General features: G+C 39.4%; 1 protein-coding gene across 6 annotated transcripts in view; it reads right to left on the reverse strand.

Moving 5' to 3' along the window:
• Window positions 1-7,439: 7,439 nt before the first annotated feature.
• The window catches only part of LOC122562422 (citron Rho-interacting kinase), a 221,739-nt gene continuing 204,002 nt past the window's right edge, over window positions 7,440-25,176 (reverse strand). For 3 of the 6 annotated variants that reach the window (XM_088000147.1, XM_088000146.1, XM_088000145.1), the window contains 4 exons: window positions 19,713-19,889; window positions 14,960-15,007; window positions 8,385-8,694; window positions 7,440-8,287 (listed from right to left, as the gene is read on the reverse strand). In XM_088000147.1, coding sequence (XP_087856273.1) covers window positions 8,264-8,287; window positions 8,385-8,694; window positions 14,960-15,007; window positions 19,713-19,889 — 559 coding nt within the window. In that variant the 3' untranslated portion in view covers window positions 7,440-8,263. The remainder of the gene's footprint in view (window positions 8,288-8,384; window positions 8,695-14,959; window positions 15,008-19,712; window positions 19,890-25,176) is intronic. The other 3 variants (XM_088000150.1, XM_088000149.1, XM_088000148.1) reach the window with 2 other exon arrangements.

Genomic DNA, 25,176 nt, shown 5'->3' on the forward strand with positions numbered 1-25,176 from the left:
TACACTCAGACGTGAAACAGTATTGTTTCATGTGTGTATACAGCCTGCTACTGGCTCAGATTTTCATAACAGGATCAAACCTCGCCTCAACACCCCCCACCCCAGCCATTTCAGATCTGTTTGGAAGAAATTAAGGCTCTATCTTTACAGTAGTTCTTCCAGTTAATTTCTAGGTGGTTTCTCTTCCAAAGCAGAACAGACAAATCCAGGAGTCCGCAAAAACAGGAATGCAGAGGATCAGGGTGGAAACAACACCGCTGTTCTCAACATCAAATTTCATGTTTAGTGACTTAAAGGTCCTGCAGCCACTTTGAAAACTACAGAGAGAAGGTGAGTGGGAGGGTAGAATGGAAGGCATGTGTGTGTGTTTGGGTGGGTGGGGGTTCAGGGTGCCACATAAGTGGATGAATTGTCAAGATGGGCAGGATTCAGTAGGATTTGGTCGGGGGTGCGAGAGATTGGGGGAAGGATAGTCAGAGGAGTTAGTGGTAAGTTGGGGGTACATTTGATAAGTTACCTAGGAGCTAGAGCAGGTTTTAATTCTCTAACTACGGGAGTAGCTAATAAGCTTAATTGAGTTTGAACCCTCTGAAATCCCTAGCTCAGAGATGGGCACTTTTTCGCAGAGTTCCTGATACAAGTAATTTTCCCAAACAAATCCCAACAGTCCAGGCAACTCCTGCATAATCAGCTATGTTGGGATTTCCACCTAGTGCTGACATGTAAACCCTATCCACACTGCTCCAAAAAAAACCCCACCCTCCAATGGATGCTCTGGGCCAACAAGTTCAGATTCAAGCCTACACTCAGCATAGACATGAGAATTTACCAGAACTCAGGGTCAACAGAGGTGCCTGATTCACATTCCTCTGCATCTTGTTTGAAGGGTCAGGGGGGGAGATCATGAATGATGATTGCAGAAGAGTTAGACATGACTACCACTAAGCATTGATGGCCTCAAATATCAACACTTGTTGGAGCTGCCCCTATATTTTTGAGAGACCCAAAATAGCCAGAACTGAAAAAAGCCTGCTTCAGCATTTAAACACAAGATGGTTGACCAACTGCTGTTAACAAACTGATTAAAACAGAATTAAAAAGCCTTCTTCAGCATTTAAGTCAAACAACAGTGCCTTTGAGAAGGGGTTATTCCAAGGGCAAAAGGATATATTGAAGGATGAACAATTTGAAGATTTGTAACATACACAGATGCGTAAAAAGAAGCTTTGAAGGATCATTACACTACAACAAGTAATTAATTCCAGTCTCATTAACGAAAGGATGTTATCCCATTAGGAGAACAGCATTAGTTAAGCATCATGCAGCCATGAAAACAGCAGCTAAAGGTTTCTCGCAGAAATTAGCTGCTTCTTTGAAACTATTTACAATATTAAGAAATAGGTTCTACTTAAAGATTCTTCAAATAAGCACAGATAGATTTCAACATAATTATAGAATAAAAGCATTAGGGGAGAACATTAAAGAGATGCCTGGCATACCTTGTCTCATTAGCTAAAGAGTGCGAACAGTAGTAGTATTTCTATTATAGAAATTAATACTATGACCAAAGTTTGATCTGAGGAATGATAGAATTTGATAAAGATAGCAAGTGGAATACAATGAGCAATAGAATTCCACCAGTCCTTAGAGATAAGCAAGTCAGGGACATGTCCAAAGGAGAAAAGCCAGTAAATTTGGAATGTGAATTAATACTTTACATAGAAAGATCCCAAAGTCTAGAAATCGCAATGTCTGTTAGGCATCATAAAACTTAGGGTTGTCCATAGGTGTGTCCATCATTGATCAGTTATTTCACAGGATTGGTTGTATAGAGAAAAGAGGAGGACAAAGTAACCATGTTGTTTGTGATTATTGTAACACAAAATGTACAAAAATACTGTTTTTCACTGTAGAAGCCACAGTGTGCCATTAATCTCTCTTCTGATCTGAGATGTAGATTAAAGGAATGATTGGGTTCACATATTGAGGCCAGATTTTGGGGAAGATCTTTTGGCCTTCTCTCTGCATTACCCAGCTGTTGCTTGAATAAGAATAAAGTCTGCCATGTGCCTGAATTCTGTCTATCTCCTGAGTCTTTGTCCTTGGTCAGGGGTTACTCTCCTACAACACTGCAGATTGTGCATCATCATTGCATCGGAGAGGGAAACTTGCCCTTCTGAGAGACTAACTGGAATCACAGGGTATCTGGAGTGATTGCTCGGGTTCCTGCTGCAGCACTTCTCTGATCTGTATGGCCTTGAATGTTGGCTCCACCCTCTCCTGCCACCAAGGTTGGGACCCGTCTATCTCAGAAAACAAGATAAACAGAGCTCACTGTTACCATCGGTCTCCAGTATGCACCTATTGCAACAGTAGCAGGCATTATGGTCTTAACAGCTGGAATTAAAGTATACTGGAGCATCCCTTCTCCACACATGGCTGACAAGCTGGTGGACCTTACATAGCCTTGAACTTTGGTAGGGTTTTGCTTGGTCCTATGTAGGACTTGCCCAAAGCCAATTTTCTCTTCAGCTAGAGATTTCAATATGCCTGCTTTTGGGTACAGCAGCCACCCACTGCCTGCTGTTGGCTGATTTGTACTTCGACTTTCTCATATTAACAAATACTAACTCCTGCAACAACTGGACAGGCATCAGTAACAGTGCACTTGATCTGCTGTATAGCCACTAGTGCAGATTCTTGCACCAAGACTGTGGGTACATGCCATTTTGCACCCAGGCCAGTTTAACTCCATAAAAAAAGACTGTAATTTTAACAATATTTTTCTTTAAAATTTGGAAACATGTTGGAAAGGCTTTTGCTATACAACGTGTCACTTGGCACATTGTGATTTTTTTTAAATCCCAGGACCATGATTTCAAGACCCAAATGGGGCAATAATTTTTTTCTCCTTAAATATATTGTTTTTAATGCATCCAAATTTGAAACTCCATGATTGAAAGCACGTAGTTTTTGTTTCCAAGTCTGGGCCTTGCCCAAATGGATTAATTGTTTGAGAATAACGTATCTATTTTTGTCATAATAAGAACCTGATTGTTAAAGTAGTTGCTCTGAGTAAATGCTATTTTTTTCCATTAACTGAGAATTGTTTTTTGTTAAGAACATGGTCATAAGACACCAGCTTGCAAAAAGTAATGCACAATTCAGCAACAAAGTATAGGCACGCTTAAAGGTGTCCTTCACTTTTAACAGCTTGACACTGACATTGCATCTGCGCTTATGTAGGAAGTGCTCCCTTCATTTTGCATTTTGCAACACAAATAATGCAGTCATGACTATTTCTATGAAACAATTACCAAAAAGGTACTTGGGTCCAAATGGAGCCAAGGCATTTTCAATGAAGTCTCTCAGGGAAAGTATCCCAGAAATAAATTACTGAACAACAAACTCACAGTTACTTTGAGGAATTAAAGGTAACTGATTCTCCACGTGTAGAAATAGTGACAATTGATGATAGATGCTTTCAGTCAAATTCAGAAAAAAGCTTCTCGATCACTGCTGATGCATCAATTATCTGTTGTATTAACCAAAATTGATGATTTGTGAGTGCTGCGTATTATCAGTGACAACTAATTAGAGTTCTTTGGTTAACTGCATTTGAAAACCTAACTTTAAATAATATGATGAACATTAATTTAACTATTCTTTTTGGGCACATATTGCGAGCTCAAAGGCAAACTTGTGAAATCATTCTTCACAGCCAGACAAGAATTGGACAAATATTTGTGATCAGACTGTATGACATGCAAGAGGTAATAACACCACTGAAAGATTTTGAATGGGTATACTGGTGTTGCATTACAAAACCACATTACAGCTGGGAAACATTCTGCAGAGTGTGCATCTTTTAAGGTGGATTGCTTGCTTTCTATCTAACTACATTTATGTGAACATATAACTGAAACAAACATAGCTTGTGTTTTTTTTGAAAACAACAGCTTTGAGTTCTTTGAAGTTTGATTGTCCAGTGCAGTCTGGTGTCAACACTTCAGGCATTAGGAAACATACATAATTTGTCAGTCTAAAATTTTGCCTATGTTTAAGCTTTTTGTATCTAACCTACTCCCGGCAGAGCTGGAAATAATCTTTTTACCCTCATATCTTCAAGTCATGACTTCTCATTGTGGTATGAATCCATGGAAGTTGACAGCTCTCTAATATGAGAAAGTGAGGACTGCAGATGCTGGAGATCAGAGCTTAAAAATATGTTGCTGGAAAAGCGCAGCAGGTCAGGCAGCATCAAAAGAGCAGGAGAATCGATGTTTCGGGCATAAGCCCTTCTTCAGGAAACTGAAGAAGGGCTTATGTCCGAAACGTCAATTCTCCTGCTCCTTTGATGCTGCCTGACCTGCTGCGCTTTTCCAGCAACACATTTTTAAGCTCTCTAATACTCCATTCTAGAACTCATTTTTCATCATATGGGCCAAAAGAGAATATCTTACAAGGGCCAGAAAGTTGTTCAATTAAATGGAATATTACAGTCAAAAACAAAGTAGTACAGACTGCTGAAAATCTGGAATTTGGTCAGCTTATCCAAGGAAGGATGTAATGTCATTGGAGAGAATCCAGAGATGATTTCCTAGATTGATCCCAAGTATGAAGGGATTTCATGAGAGGTTGAGTCAGTATTAATTGGAGTTTAGAAGAATGAGAGGTGATCTTATTGAAATGTAAAAGATTCTTATTGGGCTTGACAAGAGAGATGCAGAGAGGTTGTTTCCCCTTATTACAATGTCTACAGCATAATCTCAAACTTCTGGGTTGCTCGTTTAAAATGGAATTAGGGATGGTAGTGAATCTGTGGAATTCATTAGCACAGAGGGCTAATAGAGGCCAGTTCATAAAGTATATTCGAGCCCGAGTTAGACAGAATTTTAATCAGTAAGGGAATCAGTTGTTATGGGGATTAGTCCAGAAAGTGGAACTGTGGATTATCAGGTCAGCCATGGTTTGACTGAATGGTGAACAGACTTGATGGGACATATGGCCTACCTCTGTTCCTATATCTTACAGTCTTATAGATATTCAGCAGGTCAGGCACCATCTGAGAAAAGAGAAACAGAGTTCAGTCTCCCCCACCTCCTCATACATGCTGCCAGGTCTGCTGATAATTTCCAGCATTTCATGTTTTTTTATTTCTGGCAACACTTACTTGATCTCATCAGATAAGTGCCCAAATAAACCATCAGGTACCACATCAAACCCAGGAAATCTGTCTAGATATTTTGAAAATATCATCTCTTGACCTCTCCCCTGGTGCCATGATAGGAATCCCTTCGTCAGTCCACCAGCCTTCTAATCAATTGCTCACTCTCCAGCCTTTCTCCTGCCTCCATACACATCTTCCACTTCCCTTTCAGCATTCCAAAGATGCTCAAAGCCTCCACAACAACCTGATTTGCTCCATAAATCACTTCTATAGTTCCCTTGTCCCAGCTATCTTCCCACGTCAGCACAGGCTATGTGACAGCTGCCACTTTTACTTCCTCTCTCCTCAGCATAGATGGCCTCAAATGCTGCTTCCATGTGAATCAGCGATTTACATGTGTATCCTTCAATTCAGTATACTGTATTCACTGCTCACAACATTCCCTGCTACACAGGGAAGATCAAACTCTGTTTGGCTGACTGTTTTGCAGAGACCCTCATGCAATTTGTTCACGTAACCCAGAGCTTGCAGTGGCTTCCCGCTCCTTTTATTCTCCACCCTCTTCCCACATTCTCCTCAAGGATGGAGAGGTCAAAGTGAGGACTGCAGATGCTGGAGATCAGAGCTGAAAATGTGTTGCTGGTCCTTGGATGCTGCCTGACCTACTGCGCTTTTCCAGCAACACATTTTCAGCTCTCCATCCTTGGCCTATTAGGTTTTCCAATGAGGCTCAATGTCAGCTTGAGGAACAGCACTCTGCATTGGTTGGCACTTTATAGCCTCCCAGATTTAACATTGATGCAACAATTTCAGACAGTGTTCAATTGTAGAAAAGGACAGTTCTCTACTCCCAAAACAAAACAATGTTCCAACCTTTCTGATCAAGAAATGAGGGAAAAAGTAATTTCATTGTTCTTTAAAACAATATCCTACCAGTTCAACGAACCCTTCTACATTGAACTCAGAGCAACTTTTGAATGCTTTGTTCTGAATGTAATTGAGCATTGTTGTGGTTCCACTCAATAGTTTACGTTATAGACTGGGTTACAAGATATACAGGCAGACCGTCACCACTTGGCCCATGAAATCTACTCTGCCATTCAATGAGGCCAATCTGATAACTCTCAAGTCCATTTTCCTTACTTACCCTGATATTTCTAGATTCCCTTCCTGATTAACAATGTGTCTATATCAGTCTTGAATATACTTAATGATGCAGACTTTACAGATCCCTGAGGTAAAGTATTCCACTTTCTGCTCAACTCTGTCTTATGTGAATGATCCTGTGCACTGAGATTATGCCCTCTGGTTTTGTACTTTTCCATAAAGAGAAACAGCCTCTCTGTATCTATCCTATCAAGCTCCCTCAGAATTTAATGTAATTTAATGAAGGTCACTCTTCATTCTTCTAAACTTTAATGAGTGTAGCCTCAATCTATTCACGCTCTCCTCATGAGAAAATTGCTATAAACTCAAGAACAACTTTGCGTACCTTCTCTGGATTAACCCCAAAACCAGTATGTCTTTCTTACTAAAACCGTTATCTGTATTCTTGGTGTGGTATGATTAGTGCCTTCTATAGTTTTATCAATAATTCACTGTTTTTACACTCTATTCGCCTTCTCTATTAGTTGCCGAATTAAGATGCTAGCTTGCGATTCATGGACAAAGACTCCCAATCCCTCAGTTCCATAGTTTTCTGCAGTCCATGTCCATTCAAATAATATTCAGCTCTTCTATTTTTCCAGCCAAAGTGCATACGCTTAATTTTTTGCAAATTATATTCTATCTACCAGGCTTTTGCACACTCACTTAACCTACCTATATCCCTCTGCAGATCCTGTCATCCTTATTACTTGCCTTCCAACCTACTTTTGGTGTCATTCACAAACTTAGTGATATTCACTTCCTACATCCAAGTCATTCATATGTACTGTAGATAATTTGCATTTGGAGATTAGGAAATAGGAAGACTGAAGTTTTGTCTCAGTGCTATAATTTTGCAGCTGAGGATAAACTGATCGAGTGAGGTCACAATGTGATAAAGGGCTCATTTAGGAGGGTATTTTCACTGAATCTAATTTGAGCAGACTTGGAACCCAGAATTTTCCGGGTACACTTAATGCTTAGATAAAGAAAAAAGGTATTTTGTGTTATAATGTGTGACAATTTCTGGTTAAATGTGAACATCTTCATGTTATGAACAGCATTATGAAATGCTAAAAGCACTTTTGCTCTTAAAATAAAATAAAATCAGACACTTGCCATGTAAAGATATGCAAATTAGTGTAGAATTTAATTAAGCACTTTTATGGAAAATGAGTCACCAGAAATGTGACTCAACCTCTCATCTCACGCATTGCATATTCGCAAGTGACAGGGTACAAAGAGGAAGAAAACAGTCATATCACAAAATTAGGAACGCACTTCAGAACTGGGAAATTTTCAATACAGATCAGTGAAACATAGTACAAAAATCTGCGGTAAATTGTATTTGAGTGAACGTCTGTACATCCAGGACAAAGCAGCAGTGCAGGACAGAGAAAAAGATTAAATAGCAAAAAGCTATAGGTTATTACAAAATATATATTCAGTCCTGCTGCGATCTCATGTTCAGATCCCTTCATGACCATTGTATAAAATTCAAGTAATGAACTGTGTACAGTTAATCTGCATTGTTGAGTCAAAACAGCATCCCGATCTTCCATCAATACCCAAAAAGTCCAGCTAGACCTTCACTGGAGAGGATTAGAAGATTCTGCTGTCAAATGAGTATCACAAGACATAGGGAATTCTCTCTCGTTTTGTGCATTTAATAATTCATGTCCTTCACCCTCAAATAAATGAATCAGCTTCCATATAGAAACAGTTACCATCCATACTCCCGATAGCCAGTCATAAGGTAGCTTGCGAGCAGCAGTTTAATATTTACATTGCTCCCCCACCCACCCTCCCACATTTAGTGACTAAAGCGAACAAACGTGCGTAGTTTTAGTTTGTCCTGTGGATCTCCATAGTTATTCTTCCAACAGCTGAAAGAGTGGAATTCACATGCTCAGTACACGCCTCTTCATTTGTAACATAGCACTGGACTCACACAGCAGACTGGTCCCAGGTCTGGTCAACATAAACAGATTAACGTTAGTACCACGCACTATTTAAATACATTTCTAAGTACTGGATCTCAAATTACAATCAACTGTGCGGAAGATACCTTGGTAACTGGGGCCCTCGACGATCCTGTAGGTACACGGATACCTCTGTTATCATCCAACATCCTTCCTGGTGACCTCTCCCTACTGGGGTCCAAAGGTCTGCCTGGAGATTTCTCCCTCTCCAAGCCCCTGCGTGGTGATTTCTCTCTTCTCACCTCTTGTCTACCTTCTCTGTACCTGACAGATCTGTTCAAATCCTGAGGTGAATTTTCTCTTGGGCCAGGTGCCAATTTCTTTGACATGTGCTCATTGTAGGAGGGAAGGCCGCGCTTGTTAGGGCTGCTACTGGTCACAGAGGGAGAAAGGATTCTGGTCAGGAGACAGAAGTTTCAAGTTTCAACAACGTGAAAGTCAATACAGGGCATTGGTTGGTTCAGGTTTTCAGACTGATTTAATGATTACTTAAGGAAATAAGTGGCAGGTTTTCAGACTGATTTAATGACTTCTTAAGGAAATAAGTGGCACTGAAGTAAACAACTTTTATTCATAAAAAAATTGATAACTGGACAGAAAAATGTGGCTGTTCAGAACAGACATCATCATTACTCTCTGAGGAAGTTGTTTGTACTGAATGATCAGATAAAACAAGAGTAATATTCCCTTGTGAGAAGTGGACGTTGCTGGCTGGGCCAGCATTTATTGCATGTCTATATCTATCTGGAGAAGGTGGTGGTGAGCTGCCTTCTTGAACTGCTATATTACATGTGCTGTGGGTTGACCCACAATGCCATTAGAGATGGAATTCCAGGATTTTGACCCAGTGACAGTGAAGGAATGGTGATATATTTCTAAGTTAAGATGGTGAGGGGAATTTGTAGGTCATTGTGTTCCCCTGCATTTGCTGCCCTTGTTCTTCTAGGTGGAAGTGGTTGTGGGTATGAAATGTGCTGTGGAAGGATCTTTGGTGAATTCCTATGGATAATTTACACTGTTGCTACTGAATGTCAGTGATAGAGGAACTGGATGTGATGTCAATTAATTAGGCTACTCTGTCCTGGGTAGTATCGAGTTTCTTGTGTTGTTGGAACTGCATTCATCCAGACAAGTGGGGATCATTCCATCAGTCCTGACTCGTGCCTTGTAAATAGTGGATGGGCTTTGGGGAGTCAGCAGGTCAGTTAGTTGCTGCAGTATTCCTAGCCTCTGACCTGCTCTTTTTATCACTGTATTTATACGACGAAGGTCACCCCAAGATTTTGATATTAGAGGTTTCAGCAATGGTAACACCATTGAATGTCAGATTGTCTCTTATTAGTGATGGTCATTGCCTGGCACTTGTGTGGCACGAATGTCACTTGCCATTTTTCGGCCCAAGCCTGGATATTATCCAGATCTTGTCAAATATGGACTGCTTCAGTATCTGAGTCTCAGATGATGCTGAATATTGGCAAAAATCCTTACTTCTGACCTTACGGTGGAGGGAAGGTCATTGATGAAGCAGCTGAAGGTGGTTGGGTCTTGGACATTACCCTGAAGTTGCTGGGATGTCCTAAAGTTGCTGAGGGTAGTGTCCTGGGCCCAGCACCTGTCTTGAGTTGCTGGATCTGTTTGAAGTCTGTTTTATTTAGCACAGTGATAGCGCCATGCAACATAATGGAGGGTATTCTTAATGTGAAGGTGGCACTGTCACCACAAGGTCTGCAGGGTGGTCACTTATTAATACTGTCATGGACAGATGCATCTGCAGCTTGCAGGTTGAGAAAGATTTTTTTCCCTTTTTGTTGGTTACCTCACCACCTGTTGCAGATCCTGTCTAGTAGCAATGCTTTTGGGACCCCCCACCTTGATCTGTAGTGCTGCTGCCAAGCCATTCTTGGTACTGGACATTGTAATCCCCTATCCAGAGTAAAGTTTGCATCCTTGCCACCCTCAGTGCTTCCAACAAGTGTGGATTAATTTGGAGGAGTACTAATTCATCAGCCAAGGGAGGACAGTACATGGTATATAGAGTCACAGAGATGTGCAGCATAGAAACAGACCCTTCGGTCCAACCTGTCCATACTGAGCAGGTTAAACCCAGCACCATGAGACTTCATGGGATTCAGAGTCAATGAGAATTGCCAGGGCAACTCCCTCCTGACTATATACCACTCTAACGCCACCTCTGCTGGGTCTGTCCTGCTGGTGGGACAAGACATACCCAGGGATGGTGATGCTGGTGTTTGGGACATTACCTTAAAGACATGATTCAGTGAGTACGAGTATGTAAGGCTATTGCTTGACTGGTCTGTAAGACAGCTCTCCCGCTTTTTGTACTAACCGCACAGCCATTAGTAAGGAAGACTTTGCAGAGCTGACAGGGTTGTTTCTGCCATTGTTTTTAGGTGCTTAAGTGGATGCCCAGTGGTCAGGCCAGTTTCATTTCTTTGTTGAGACTTTGTAGCAATTGATAGAATGGAGTGGTTTGCTAAGCCATTTCTGAGTGCCTTTGAGAGCCAATGAAACTGCTGTAGCTCTGGAGTCACGTGTAGGACAGACCAGGTGAAGTAGGCAGATTTCCTTCCCTGAAGGACATTAATGAAGTTGATGAGGTTAACCACACTCTTCCTTTGCATTAGTGGTAGGGGACTGTAAGCATTCAAAGTAGTTAAAGTAAGAAAGTGATAAATTCAGAAACTATAACTAGGCAGCATAAAGTCAATGGTGGGGAAATTTTCCAAGGCTATACAAAGCAGGCATCAAGGTGGTGTGGCAGCTGTGAATTTACGAAAGTCCTGGAAAGCAAATATATCTCAACATGTTCCTGCCTAGCCCTGCTTTTCTCACGGTCAGGATTCATATGTAGAAAGAAACCTACAGATCAGGGCTGGGAAGTCCATTTACAGAAAGATATAAACTGACATTTTTAGAAGGCAATAGGAGTTTTCCAGAAGTCTGGACAACTCCTGCTGTTTCTGAGGCTTGCATACTCGCAGTAGGAGACAGAATGGGATGTTGTATGAAATACATATGTAGCAGTCACGTTAGAAGGACAAAATTGGAAATTCTGAGGATATCTGTAAGTGAATATGGATTGTTTGCATGTAAATACAGGCAAATTAGACAGTGCAGGGCATGGGGAAATGGCTGCTGGTACCACCAACAGTAAGGTATCTCCACCTTGTGCAACCACCTTCCTCTCCATCTCCAATTCAGAGCCCACAGTTGAGTCAGCTAGCCACCTGTTAACTTTGCCACTTCTCAGGCCACTCACCATCTCAAAGGCAGATTTAGTTAGCTTCTTCTGGAAAGATCATGCCCAAAATCCTAACATTCACATGTCTGGGCTGATGACCTAGAAAATGGCATTATATTGGGATTATGACTCAAAAGAGAAAAATCAGCCTTTTGACACAATTTGTGCCCCCACAGGTTAATTGGCATTTGAAAAAGTATGAGTTAATAAATGAAAGTCAGCAGAGATTTGTTATGGTAGGTTGTTTTTCATTAACCTGATTGTGTTTTTCAATTACATAAGAGGAAATTGTTAAGGATAGTAAAGCTGATGCTGTGTACATGGACTTTCAAAAAATATTTGACAAAATCTCATAATACAGAATTAAAATCAATTGGTGGCAGCATCGTGGACACAAAATTGGCTAAGAGGCAAAAATCAGAGAGTAATGGTGAATGGCTGTTTATCAGTTTTTAGACAAAGGTACATAGGGCTGAGACCCAAGAATTGTTGCTAAAACCACTGATCTTTCATTAATAACTTGGACTTAGGTATACAAGACATCATTTCAAGTTTGCAGACAATATGAAATTCAGAAGTGTGGTAAACAATCAAGAGGATTGAAACAGAAGAACACAGACTCAGCTACTGGATGGACACATGGAAGATGCAATTTAAAATAAAAACAGTAGTGTGAATTGATTTTGCCTCTCCTCATTTTTCTTACTAAGACTTATGAATTAAATGATCCAATTTTTAAGAAAGTGCAGGAAGAGAGAAACCTGGGACTGTATATACACAAATCTTTATAAAGTACTGCTGAGGCTGGATTACTATCTTCAATTCTGGATACAATACCACATGAAGGATGTCAGGAACTGATAGAGGGTGTAAAAGAGATCAACTAGAACGATACAAGGATCGAGGAACACAAGTTATGTGGAAAGATTGGACAAAAAGATGCTGTTCTCCACTCACCAGAGCTTAAGAGGAGATTTGGTAGATATGTTAAAATTCATGAATGGGTTTGAGAAGAGGAACTGGTTCGAGGAGGAGAAGGGCCAGTAACCAGAGGATAGATTAAAATTAATTAGTGCAAGAATAAGAAGCATCACAAAGAGGGGTTTTTCTTAAAAAGAAATTATTTGATCTGGATTGCACTGTCTGAAACAATGATGGAAGAATATTCTACAGCAACATTAAAGTGGGAATTGAATAAACACATGAAGAGAAAACCAAACAGAGTGCTGAGGGGAAGGGGAGGGATATAAAAATAATTGGATATTATTTTCCAAAGAGTCAAATGTCCAAATAGTATTCTTGTGTTAAATTATTTTCTGCTTAGGCTTCATTATAATTAATTCCTTATAAGTCTGCATGACAATTGGCATCCAAGTGGTATGCAGTTATATTTCAAATCTTCCTAGTTTAAGAGTCAGGAGATTTGTTCAACTCATAGATATTGGAGAATGCAAGATGAGGTTCTAGAATCTGTACAACAATATTAAATATTAACTAGTTCACTTTCAGTATTGTCTTCCTTATTCTTTGAATGAAACTTCATTTTTTATCTTCCTAATTCCCAAATGAGGCACAGAAAAGGCTGAGTGGAGTAAGTTATTAAGTTAAGAATATTTAGTTTGCACTGATGCACCTCATTATTGGTTCATCAGGATGCTTAAAATCACTTTATAATTGGACTGCTTCTGGAGTTTAGATAATGTTTTTTTCTTGGTAAATATAGCAACCAAAGTCTATCTACAAAGACACTACCTGCAGCAGTGAGATGAACAACCAGTTAATATGCTGATCATTATTGGACAACAAATGTTGGTCAGAATATCACACAAATTCCCAGCTCCTTTTTGAAAGTCCTACTGGACTTTTCACCAATAATATACCTGAGTCGGTATTTTATCCAAAAGCAATCCCACTAATTCCAAGCTCTATTCAGTTTTACACATGGTGTAAAATGATTTGTTGACATTTATTCACAAAATAAGGAAGACATTGCAGAAAATGAAACTAGCATTACTTTCAATTAGAATGACACAGAAAAAGGTGCTAGCCTTTGATTTAATAGCAGCATTTCTGCTTCAAAGGCAGAAGTTGAACTGATGTCCAATTAGTCCTGGCAAATGGAGACAGCAGCTCCAGCCCTGAATTCTACATTTGTGTCTGGTGGGATGGGGGAGCGTATAGGTGCCCTTATTGTAAACGTTGTTTGTAACCATAAAATCATCCTGCAGATTAACAATCCTATCACCTATTGTAATGATGGAGCATTCACAGTGCTTAAGCAACACTGACAGCATTCATATCATGGCTTGTCAGAATGTTAATCAGCCTGTGAATCCTTCAACAGATTACATTCTTTATTTGTAGAACAATGTGAAGACACAAAAACAATCTCTTGCAGATTTAACTTTCTTGTTTTCTTCTTAGGATGATGAGAGTGAGTGAGTCATTTAGTAAAAATGGTTTCATACAGCATCTTTCACAGTCTCCGTTCATTCCATAAATCACTATGAATTGCAGTTAGTGTTGTTTTGTAAAAAAGTGGATTTCTTCCCCCTATCCTCTCTACCCACAGCCCCCACACTTAAAGTATGGTTAGTATATTTTGATACTACTGGTCAAGGAATGGGATACTAAACAGGGCATAGTGTCATGTGATCTTTTTCACACATTCATTTAAACGAGCAGTTTTCATTTTAACATCTCACCTAAAAGGCTGCACTGCTGCCTATGTAGATCTGCTCAGTACTACACTGCAATAATCACCCTAGATTACATTTAAGGAGATCTTGTGCTGCGGTGAATAGAGTTACCATGTCTGAGCCAGAAGTTTGATTCCCATTCTGGAATTTGTTGGCATGAAAGGTGTACTCACAGCATGGCCAAACAGGTTGTTTATCAACCTGGAGAACCTTATTACACATACCTATATAACAGGAGTTAGGAGCAATACAATCTCTTGATCAGGCAGAACTCCACATGCTGGGCTCCAGGTTTCACAAACTCCCCATACATGTTATTACCACAGGCTCTGCTTCATTGCAGGCATCTTCCTCACTTTGAAGGACTATCAGAAGAAGATTATGTTTAAATCCTGGAAAAAGACCTGAACCCACCACCTTCTCATTCAGATGATAGACTAAATGTCTCTTCTTGTGACACAAAGGTAGCTATTTAATGGCATGGGCAGAGAAAACTTCTTTAAAAAAAAACACAAAGTTCCAATTGTACTGTTAGCCAAAATTAAATCAAGTATTATGGAGTGCTAAAATACTTCCAAAGACAAGACGATTAACAGTGATGTGCACAAGATGACTGGAGACAGTGTAGGAACAATTGAAGTCACGTACATGACATGTGTATGTTTTGACACAAACAAGCAGTTAATGGCTGCTCACTCACGTCATGTTTGCTGTTGGTGAAACAGGGTCCATGTTGTGGGAAGGAGACCTAAAAAACAGAATATGCACTGCACATACCTCAGTTACTACTGCAACCAATTCAGATGGACACCATGCTTTACACAGTTTTATCATAATTGGTGAACCCCTTCAAAATGAACTTTGGTCCAGGAATTGACTACACACCTTGAGACAGAATGGCATCTATAAAGTACAGGCAATAGAAAAGATACTAAACCCTGCAAGTGTCCTATAAATCAGGATTCATTAGCCCTTGAAGTCCAGAAGCACATGTACTTTGAAAGCAGAATACATGTTTTTCTTTAACTTGTCATTGTGATGCTACAACAAATCACAGGAGTTTTCTTGGCTATAAATTGTTCATCTGCTGTAGATTGTCTAATGAGAACATAATTGGAATGTCTCCATGTTCTACCTTCTTTTTAAATAGGCCAAGATAATCAAATTTCTAACAAAAAAATACATTTCCGTGAAACTAGTAAAACAGGGACAGTTTTATACCAATGACATTTTAAAATTACCTCTATACTCAACTATTTCAACGCACTAGTGGCTGCCTTCGTAATACTCTTTTACATATTTGAAGTAATCTAAAACTTTGCTGCCTTTGTCTTTGCTCATATCAAAAACACCTTTACATATCATTCTATCTTCCCTCCCATCCTCGAAATCTCCACAGTCTTGCCCCCAAACCTTCCAAGATATGCTAATTTTGGTCTGGATTATCTCCCAATTAAACATTCTACTGTTGCTGGCCAAACCTTCAACTACCAAGACCTTAAACAATGGAGTTTACTTCATACACCTCTTCACCTTTAAGACACTCCTATCCACTCGTAAAAGAATCAACAGAACAGAAGTGGAAACATATGATAATGGCACTAAGTCATAATACTTTTTTAGGGAGCTAGTTTCGACCTGATGGGCTCAGTGGCCTCTTCTGCACCGTAACAATTCTAATTTAAAATCCACCTCTTTGACTAATCATTTGATAATCTCTCTTGATATTGTTTTAAGTGGCTTATTGTTAATGCTTACTTTATAAAGCTTTTGAGAAGAGCCTCGTGAGCATTTATTACATAACGACACGACACATATTTGAATGTTAATGAGTGTTGAATAAATGTTATGCTTTAGAATCATTTCTATATAACCCTGACAACATAAAAGCAGTAAAGAACAAGGTTAGAATGATTTTTGTTTATATCAAAACTTGCTCAATTGTAGAATGACTGGGTAAAACTTCACAGAAACAGTTTTGAAATTTCACTGAAAACTTTTTTTTTTCAATTCTTCACATACTTGAATTTTCCTTCCTTACCATTCAAATTATTTTCCCTTGAATATTTTGGAGTCTGGCTGTTGCATTTTGTTACAATGCTATAGTAATTAATGATTGCCATGAGTGGGATTTGAGTGCAGATTGGGTTAAACTCTGCACAAGGATGTGGGAGTTCCTTGACTAAACCTCTCACCAAACTGAGTGCCAGGTGTCCCGGTCCTCCTTGGAGTTGGTAGTATTATTGCAACACAAATCCTTGGCCAACTTGTGATAGTCTCTTGCTTTGACATTTTTGTTGAACTGGCCTGAATAAAACTATTCAGTTGTGCTCTTGTATGAGCTGCAGTGATAACCAAACTAGCGAAAACTCAGTGAGATGCACTGGTTTCAAATGTCATACCACCAAAGCACTGCTTCATGATATATATACCATGCAATTTCACTATCCAAGTTATAGACAAACAGAAAAGTTACGGAAAAATAATAGGCCTGGTCATCTTTGGAAAGATTAAAGCCAGGCTAATGCTCTAAATCTTTTATCAGAAAATCTTTTAACATCCATCCTTAAGGAGATAAATTATTGCAAACAATTGAATTAATAACTATTTTATAAATCATTTGCCTGAGAGGAGAACCTATCATGGAGTTATTTTGTAATTCAATTTGGAAGAAGCATGTTAAATTAAAGACAAACTCTTTGCCAGAAGGAATACATCTAAGCATGTTGAGAATTAGCAGGAGAATTTGTGGGCCATTGTTACCAGTTTTGCAGAAACTTTCTAATATTTAGTGCAAACACATGAAGATAATGCAGGCTTGGGCAATATAAGCAAAAATACTGTGGCTGCTGTAAATTAAAGAAAAACAGAAAACTCTGGAGAAACTCTTTGGGCCTAACAGTGGAGAGAAATAGATTGTTAGTTTCTCTCTACTTAGACTTGGGGGAAACTTGATTGAGGTTTATTGTCGTCATAAAGGAATAAATTCTCTTGCCTGAATTAAATAATTTATGGAGCATCAAGAGTAGGATTTTTTTTCATAAACAGTAGTAGATTTGTGTAAAAGGCTGTCATCTCTTGCAGTGAACACGAGGTTGACTGAATTCCTTCAAGTAACAGCTGGGCTTGTTTCTAACTAGGATGGACATCACCTCATATAAAAGGTAGGCATTGGATAACATTAATCAGGCCCAGAGTACTCTTGGAGTAGTTTTGATCATCTGAAGACAGTGAAGCAGGTATTTTCCAGATTATTTTCCCATATTGGCATGGGGTTTTAATCTGCCTCTTCACCTTTCACCTGAGATCCAGGTTTTTCAGGTGAGCCATGCAGGGCACAGATTGGAATTCAATAAGGCATCACAGTTGTGTAGGACAGGCTGGATGGGTGAGTTCTCTCTTCTGATCGGTCTTCGTCTTTTTTTTTCATGGTTTAAACTAAATTAGGATCGAGACGATGAGAATTTCCTTTCTCCAGGGCAGTGAACCTGTGAAATTCTTTACTGCAAATGGCTGTCAAGGCTGAGTCATTAATATTGTCAAGACTGAGAAAGACAGATGTTTTAATAAATAAGGATATCAAGAGTTATTGAGAAAAAGCAGGAAAGTAAAACTGAGTTATATCTTTAACCATGATCTCATTGAACAGTGGACTAGACTTGAAGGGCTAAATGACCTACATCTTATGGTCTTATGAGGTCAAGTTTAGGGAGGTACTCCAATGCTTAGAGACTAGATAGCTAAAGGCATAAGCAATACTAAAGGGTACATGAGCCAAACCTTTGGAACTTTCTCCCAAACAACATTATGTCATCACACAGATGGCAACAGTTTGACAAAGCCAAAATCAGGGATACTCAAGAGGGCAGAATTGGAGAAACATAACTCAGGAAGCTTATGGAGTTGGAGGAGATTACAGTAATAGAAAGGGGTGAGGCAATGCAGGAATTTGAAAACATAATGGAAATTTTAAAATTGCAGCATTGTTAGACTAGCAGCCAATGTACATCAACAGCACAGGGTTAAATGGTGAGAAATGGGTCATGGGCAGCAGTGTGTTGGATGACTTTAATTTATGGCAGACAGAACATGGAATTCCAGCCAGGGAATGTTTTAGAATATATTTTGAGATATAAAAGATATGGTTAAGGGTTTCAGGAGCAGAAGACCTATGGTTGATAAGGGTGATATCATGGAGGTTAAAATAGATGGTCTTGTTGATGGTATGAGGATGTGATTGGAAGCTCATCTTTTGGATTAAATATGACGCCAAGGCTGTGAACTCCAATATGCTCTGAGCAACCTTAAATAGTTGCTGAAGGGAAGGATGGAGTTGGTGGTGATGAGGGTGATGTAGTTTTGGCGGAAAGGTATTTCAATGATGTCATCAAGGGGCAGCATGAAGATAAGAAACAGATGGGATCATGGATAGATTCTTGACACAAATGGTAATTGTACAGAAATGGGAAGAAAAGCCATTTTATGAGTTGCTGTTTATGAGCAGTTAGATGAGAATGGAACCAGAAAGAGTGCAGTCCAACTCAACAGACAACAATGGTAAGGTGACAAAGGAGAATGATGTAGTCAACCATATCAAAGGCTGCAGGCACAAAGAAAAATGAGAGATAATGTACCTTTCAATAGTCACATAGGATGTCATTTGTAGCTTTGATAAGAGCTGTGTTGATACTGTGGCAGGAATAGTAACTCAATTGGAGGGTTTCAAATATGGAATTCTGGGGAAAATGGGCATGGGTTTGGGAAGTGGCAACACATTCAAGGACTTTGGAGAAGGAAGGGAAGTTGGAGATGGAGATTTTTTTTACTACATATCAGTGGGGACATATGCACTTTGAAAAGAAAAACAACACTAAACTCAAATGTTTCAGAAATGAGTTATCAGGAAGATTTGAGAAGCTTAAGCACTACACAATCTAGACAGAAGATAAGAGAAGAGGCTGACAGAGGCATAGGATGGACTAAATAATATGAATGTTGCTTTGAACAAAGACAAGCTAGTTTTAAAAAAAATGAACTGTTTTGTTTTAGTCAAGGAGAATAGTATGTGTTGTGTGTGGGGACACGTACACATGTGTCTGTGTTTTGTGTGAAATGCTGGAGAGGTTGGGGGCGGGGGGAGGATGTGGGAGAAGAATGCGTGACAAAGGTGGACTGAGCTAGGTTAGCTAGAATAGGCTTGATGGCATATTTTCCCTTTGCTATTTTCCCTTGTTATTTGGCGAATTGATGAAGTTCTTTGTTTTTCCTACAGCAGCATCGGATTTGCACAACATGAGCATTATGAGTGGGAAGAAAACAACAATAGGATAGGTTGTCAAGTAAGCCTAAAAATAACCTAAGACCATTCATTTTGAATTAAAGATGGTCAAATTACAATGTAAACTTGGAACGCCATATTTTAAGCGCGAATTACTTTGTAACATCTGATTTACCTGCGGCTGTTGATCGCAACCTGCTGGTCACTGCTTGATTCTTTCACTAAGTTTCCTTTACAACAGATAATTCGCTGTTTATTTTGATAGGATGAGGCCATGTAAATGCCTCCAGGTGTAATTGCAGGGCCGAGATATCTGGGATTCGGGATGTCCAAATGAGCACGACTTGGAGCACTATAAAAACAAAATAAGCACGGTGTTACCTCGTAGTACTTGGTTGCTTTCTTACAATTGTGCTAAGGGAATCATAGAATCCCTATTGTGTGGAAGCAGCACATTTGGTCTATCAAGTTCACACCAACCCTCTGAAGAGCAGACCCACCCCAGTACCCTATTCCTGTAATCTTGTGTTTCCCATGATCAATCCATCTATGCACATCTATGGACTGTGAGAGAAAATCGGAGCATCTGGAGGAAACCCATGCAGTCACAGGGAGAACATGCAAACTCCACACCCAAGAGTGGAATCAAACTTGGGTCGTTGGCGCTGTGGCCACTGTGATGCCATTTATTGTCCTGGAGGTCATGTCAGGATGCCAACTTTCAATTACTATAAATAATTATCCTGATTACATGGGGCTCAGAACAACAATCAGGTATAAAAACTTTGTTTGTCCCAATTCCCAACTACTTTGCAAAAAAACTGAAAGGAACTGCAGATGCTGGAGATCAGAAACAAAAACCAAAATTGCTGGAAAAAGACAGAAGGTTTGCCAGCATCTGTGGAGAGAAATGGAGTTAACATTCAGGTCCAGCAACCCTTCTTTAGAACAGATAAAAATCCATAACCTCTGTTCTGAAGAAGGGTTTCTCTCCACAGATGTTGCCAGACCAGCTGAGATTTTCCAACAGTTTGGTTTTTGCCCCCCACTGTTTTTTACTTCTTTCAATAGGAACAATAGTATGACTTCTTTTGCACTGCCTTCTCAATTACTTTTGGAACTGAATAGTTTGATAGTCCACTCAAAGGACACCAAGGCCCAATCATATACTTTGGAACAGGAAATACAGGTAGGCATAGCTGCCACTTCACACCCTTCAAGTTCATTAGCAAACCAAATACGTGTTGAACATCAGCACTGTTATTTTGAAACAAAAAACAAATTGCTAGAGCAACTCAGCAGGTCTGGCAGCATCTGTTGACAGAAAGCAGAGTTGATATTTCTGGTCCAGTGACTCTTCAGAATGGATAAAAATCTATAACCTCTTCTTTTAATGGTTTATTTTCCTTCGGTAAATCAAGAATTTCAATTTTGCCAAGATAACATGTTAATTAAGGATAATCATATCCCTGTAATATTTGTTTCTGTACTAGATGGCGTTAGTCCTCAGTAGAAAATACGAATCATTGAGGTGCTTTTGGAAAAGGGGAAGTTGGCAGAGTGCCCAAACCACTGATATATATTGAAATTATTTAGGTTTAGTTGTTAATCCACATTCAAATTTTAAAGGTTTAAGAGTTCACAGTAAAAATGTTGAGTCTTCTATATATCTCATCTTAAATGATTTATTTGGAAAGCTGTGATTAGATATTCACCAAATTGTGAATACACATATTCAGATAAACATCCATAATGTCTGATGCACAAATGTTATAAATGTCAGGCTTCATAAGACAGTTATGTATTAAAAATGTTTATTTTTAGAGAATGCCCTGAATTTGGGGATGGTTGAACCGGGAACTGATCATCCATATCTCTGCTCTGAGATATCTGGTTGTCATGGAAAAGAGGCGCAGGCCATAACCTATTGGAATTCAAGCTTGACATAAAAGATGGGAAGAGAGACACACAGACAGAAATAGCTGTTGTTATGAAAAAAACTACTTTGCATTAACAAACAAGTAGTATGTTAGTGTTCAAAGTGAGTCAATCTGTTGGGGATTTAAGGAAAAAAAAGAGTCATTGGCGCAGTCTTTACAGGTGGAAGCTGCTTCAAGGATTGAAGATTAGGTTAGATTAGATTCCCACAGTGTGGAAACAGGCCCTTCGGCCCAACAAATCCACACTGACCCTCCGAAGAGTAACCCACCCAGACCCATCTCCCTCTGACTAATGCTCCTAAAACTATATGGACAATTTAGCATGGCCAATCCACCTGACCTGCACATCTTTGGATTGTGGGAGGAATCCGGAGCACCTGGAGGAAATCCACACAGACACGGGGAGAATGTGCAAACTCCACGCAGATAGTCGCCCGAGGCTGGAATCAAACACGGGTCCCTGACACTGTGAGGCAGCAGTGCTAACCATTGAGCCACCGTGCCACCCCACCCCAAGCTTGAGGTAACTTTCAAAGGTCACTCAAAAGATACACTCTGGCATGGTGGGGAGAAGGAGGTTGATGTAAAAGGAGATTAGAATTTAGCTTTAAGCTTATTTATCCTCTAGCACCATGCCACAAAGTTAAAAAAAAAGATAAAATATTTTGGCTGCATTAGTTAATGGAGAAGCAGCTATTTTTTAGCTTGATATGATGTTAAGTAATGTTTAATCTATACTGATTGTAGTGTTTGAACCAATTTTTCGAGCAACTTTGGAGTAAAATTGCAACCAAATTTCATCTGCACCTGCAGCTACATAAATTTGTCATAGTATTCAAACTTCATAAGCAAACTTCAAGAGGAGCTATGGGTTAGCTAATCTCCAAAGACACAAACTCGAATGATGACAACTATTCCAAAATCTTGACTCAAGCTCCAAGATGATTGGTTTGGAGCTGTCCTGTTCACTCTCAAACAACGAGGTGGCAAAATGAGAGATTTCCTCCCTCACTAATTACATCATCACTCCAAAAATGACAGTGAGTACCAAACTGCGAAGTTGCTTTGCACTGAGAACTCTACCAAGGCAAGAACAGAGTTGAAATTAACCCAAATGTATTTTATGTAGACCATCATAGCTCCAACAGTTTGTAGTTTTATGGCACTTTAACAGTCAAGTTTCCTAAGTTGCTTCACAGAACCTAATTCAAAATCTGAAACTGCACTTAATGGAGGAGACACTAGCACAGGTAATCAAAGAAACAGAACGATGTGAAGACACAAAAGAATTAGGAAGGAAATTCCAGAGTTTAGGACTGTGACAGCTGAAAGCACAGTTACAAATGGTTGGATGCAGGAAGTGGAGAATACTCAAGATGCAGAGTTTTGGTGACTTGCACATACTTTTAATCAAACCAATCAGATCAAATATGGCATACCTCTAGAGTATGTGGAACTTGAATTCTAGCATTCTAGCTCAGAGATAGGGACACTTACACTGTACAACAAGTGCTCTGATAGGCTAGTTTTTAAAAAAAATTGAATTCAAACTTCACCACCTGCCATGGTGGATTTGAATCAGCGTCCCCAGAGCGTTAGCTTGGTTCTGGATTACTAGTCTAGTACCAGTACCACTACATCATTACATCCGCATGGAGGACTGCAATGTTGGATATTTATGTGTGCTTGAGGAAGAAGTATTCAATTTCTTGTCCAGTATTGAGAGCTTAGTGCAAGCCAGTGTGTAGAAAACAAGATAAAACCTTTTATATCTGTTGCTCCACATTCTCTCTCTCATCTGCGTTCCCCTTCCCCTGTACCCTATTGGAACATACTGTTACAACACGACAGTGAACTCTTCTATTAATTAAACTAAACACCCAGAAAAACTCACCTTGTTTTGTAATCTGTTAAAATTTATGAGTGACAGAGAATTCCACTATTTAACGAAAATAAAATTGATTTATTCTTTAACTCTAAAAGTGAACATTAAACAACAACTACTAACAACGCTAAGCTCCCCTTCTCTTAACTGCTTAATATTTGCCTCCAACTCTATAACAATACGCTGTTCCAATAAAACCTATATTAAAATTACATCAACTTAATTTCAAAACCATACAGAATCTTGTCTTCGGTCATTGCCTTCTTCTGGCTGGAGATCTCCCTGGGTCGTCATCTTTCTTTTTACTGCGAGGCTGTTTCAGATTAAAAGGTACCTTTGACAGAGAGTGTTTCAATCTTTTGGATCGTTCTCTCTCTCTCTCGATGGCAGTTACTCTCTGACTTGCAAAATGCTTGCTTTATTTTTATACCTCCAAGACCAGATCATCTCATTGGTTCAAAGTTGGCAAAAACAATAAATTTAAACTTGATTGGGTTTTAGTATCCTGAGGCATAATTTAGATTTGAAACAGCAACCAACTCAGGCCTCCATTTCACAGCTAAATGTTACATATTTTCAATTTCCAGTACACTCTGATACTTATAGCTAGTCATATGACAGGTGCTTGTAAGCTGTTAGTGCAAAACAGCATTCACTCTCTCAAAGGTACAGCACACCTTCAACTTCATAACAATACACACAGCATTCTGTAACTGTACCTGTCTACAATGTACCTGACTAAATCATGGAATAAACTTGAGATACTGCTGCCCTCCCTTATGTCTCCAGCTGTTAACCTAGTTACTATACTTCCTGAATGTTGTTCACTTTAACTTGTAGTTGTTTCCTTAAAAGTATAATCTTAAATGAAATAATATTAAGCATATCAGCCTTTCCCATTTTAGCCAATGTAAAAGCATTTGTCAAATTCTGTAGAACCTGTCTGGTCAGAAAAAAATGAAAACAGTATACCCTGGAAGTTTAAATTCTGTATCTTGCTAAATCATTAGAATAACTTTTAAAAATAAAACTAAAAAGTAAAAAAGATACACTAACATATTCTAATTACTTCCCCCTCTCTCCAGGTCTCTGCCAATTGCGCTCCCATATTTTGCTTTCCTGTTCAGAGTCCTTACTATGAACAAGGGCTCAGTAGCCTATGAAGTGAAAGCAGCTTCAAGTTGCAGGATTCTGGATGTAAACCACAAGCTGGCCAAACAACAACCAGGAGGCTGCTCAATAATGGCAATGATCAGGACTTGCAATCCTATGCCACAACTGGTACGACTTAAACATGTTTAACTTAAAGAGAGGACTTGCTATGATTGAGTCTGAGATGTAGCAGAACAACTTATGTGCCTGGACTACAAAATGTAGCAGCTTACAGCAGCTGAATAAATCTGCACTAGGTGTCTCAACCTTCGTCAGTAATTTGCTTAAGAGTTGGAGATGTAAGAGAGGGGGTGCAGTATTTCAACAGTTTGTTCCATGCATTAGTCACATGTCTTAGATAGGTACAGTTACAGAGTGCAGTTTGAGAGCTAATTGGGTACAAGTCAAGGTGAATCCAGATGAGAAACAGAATGTGAAATAACAGATATTGATACTGTCCAAGAAGTACGATGTATTTACTACCTGTGCAGATAAAGGTAGAATATGGACGTGGTGCTGAGGAGCACTTTCAATAATTAGCATCCTTAGAAACAGGGTTCAGTGTCCTTTAAGGTATGTTCCCCAGTTGGTACCAAAGTGAGGGGCAGCTTGAGCAGACTTCAAAGGATATCAGAGAAGGAGGGAGAGAATCCAATCACAGT

The sequence above is a fragment of the Chiloscyllium plagiosum genome, unplaced genomic scaffold (assembly GCF_037043375.1).
Source record: "Chiloscyllium plagiosum isolate Xiang-an unplaced genomic scaffold, Cpla_swu_hap1 HiC_scaffold_24, whole genome shotgun sequence".
Taxonomy (NCBI): Eukaryota; Metazoa; Chordata; class Chondrichthyes; order Orectolobiformes; family Hemiscylliidae; genus Chiloscyllium; species Chiloscyllium plagiosum.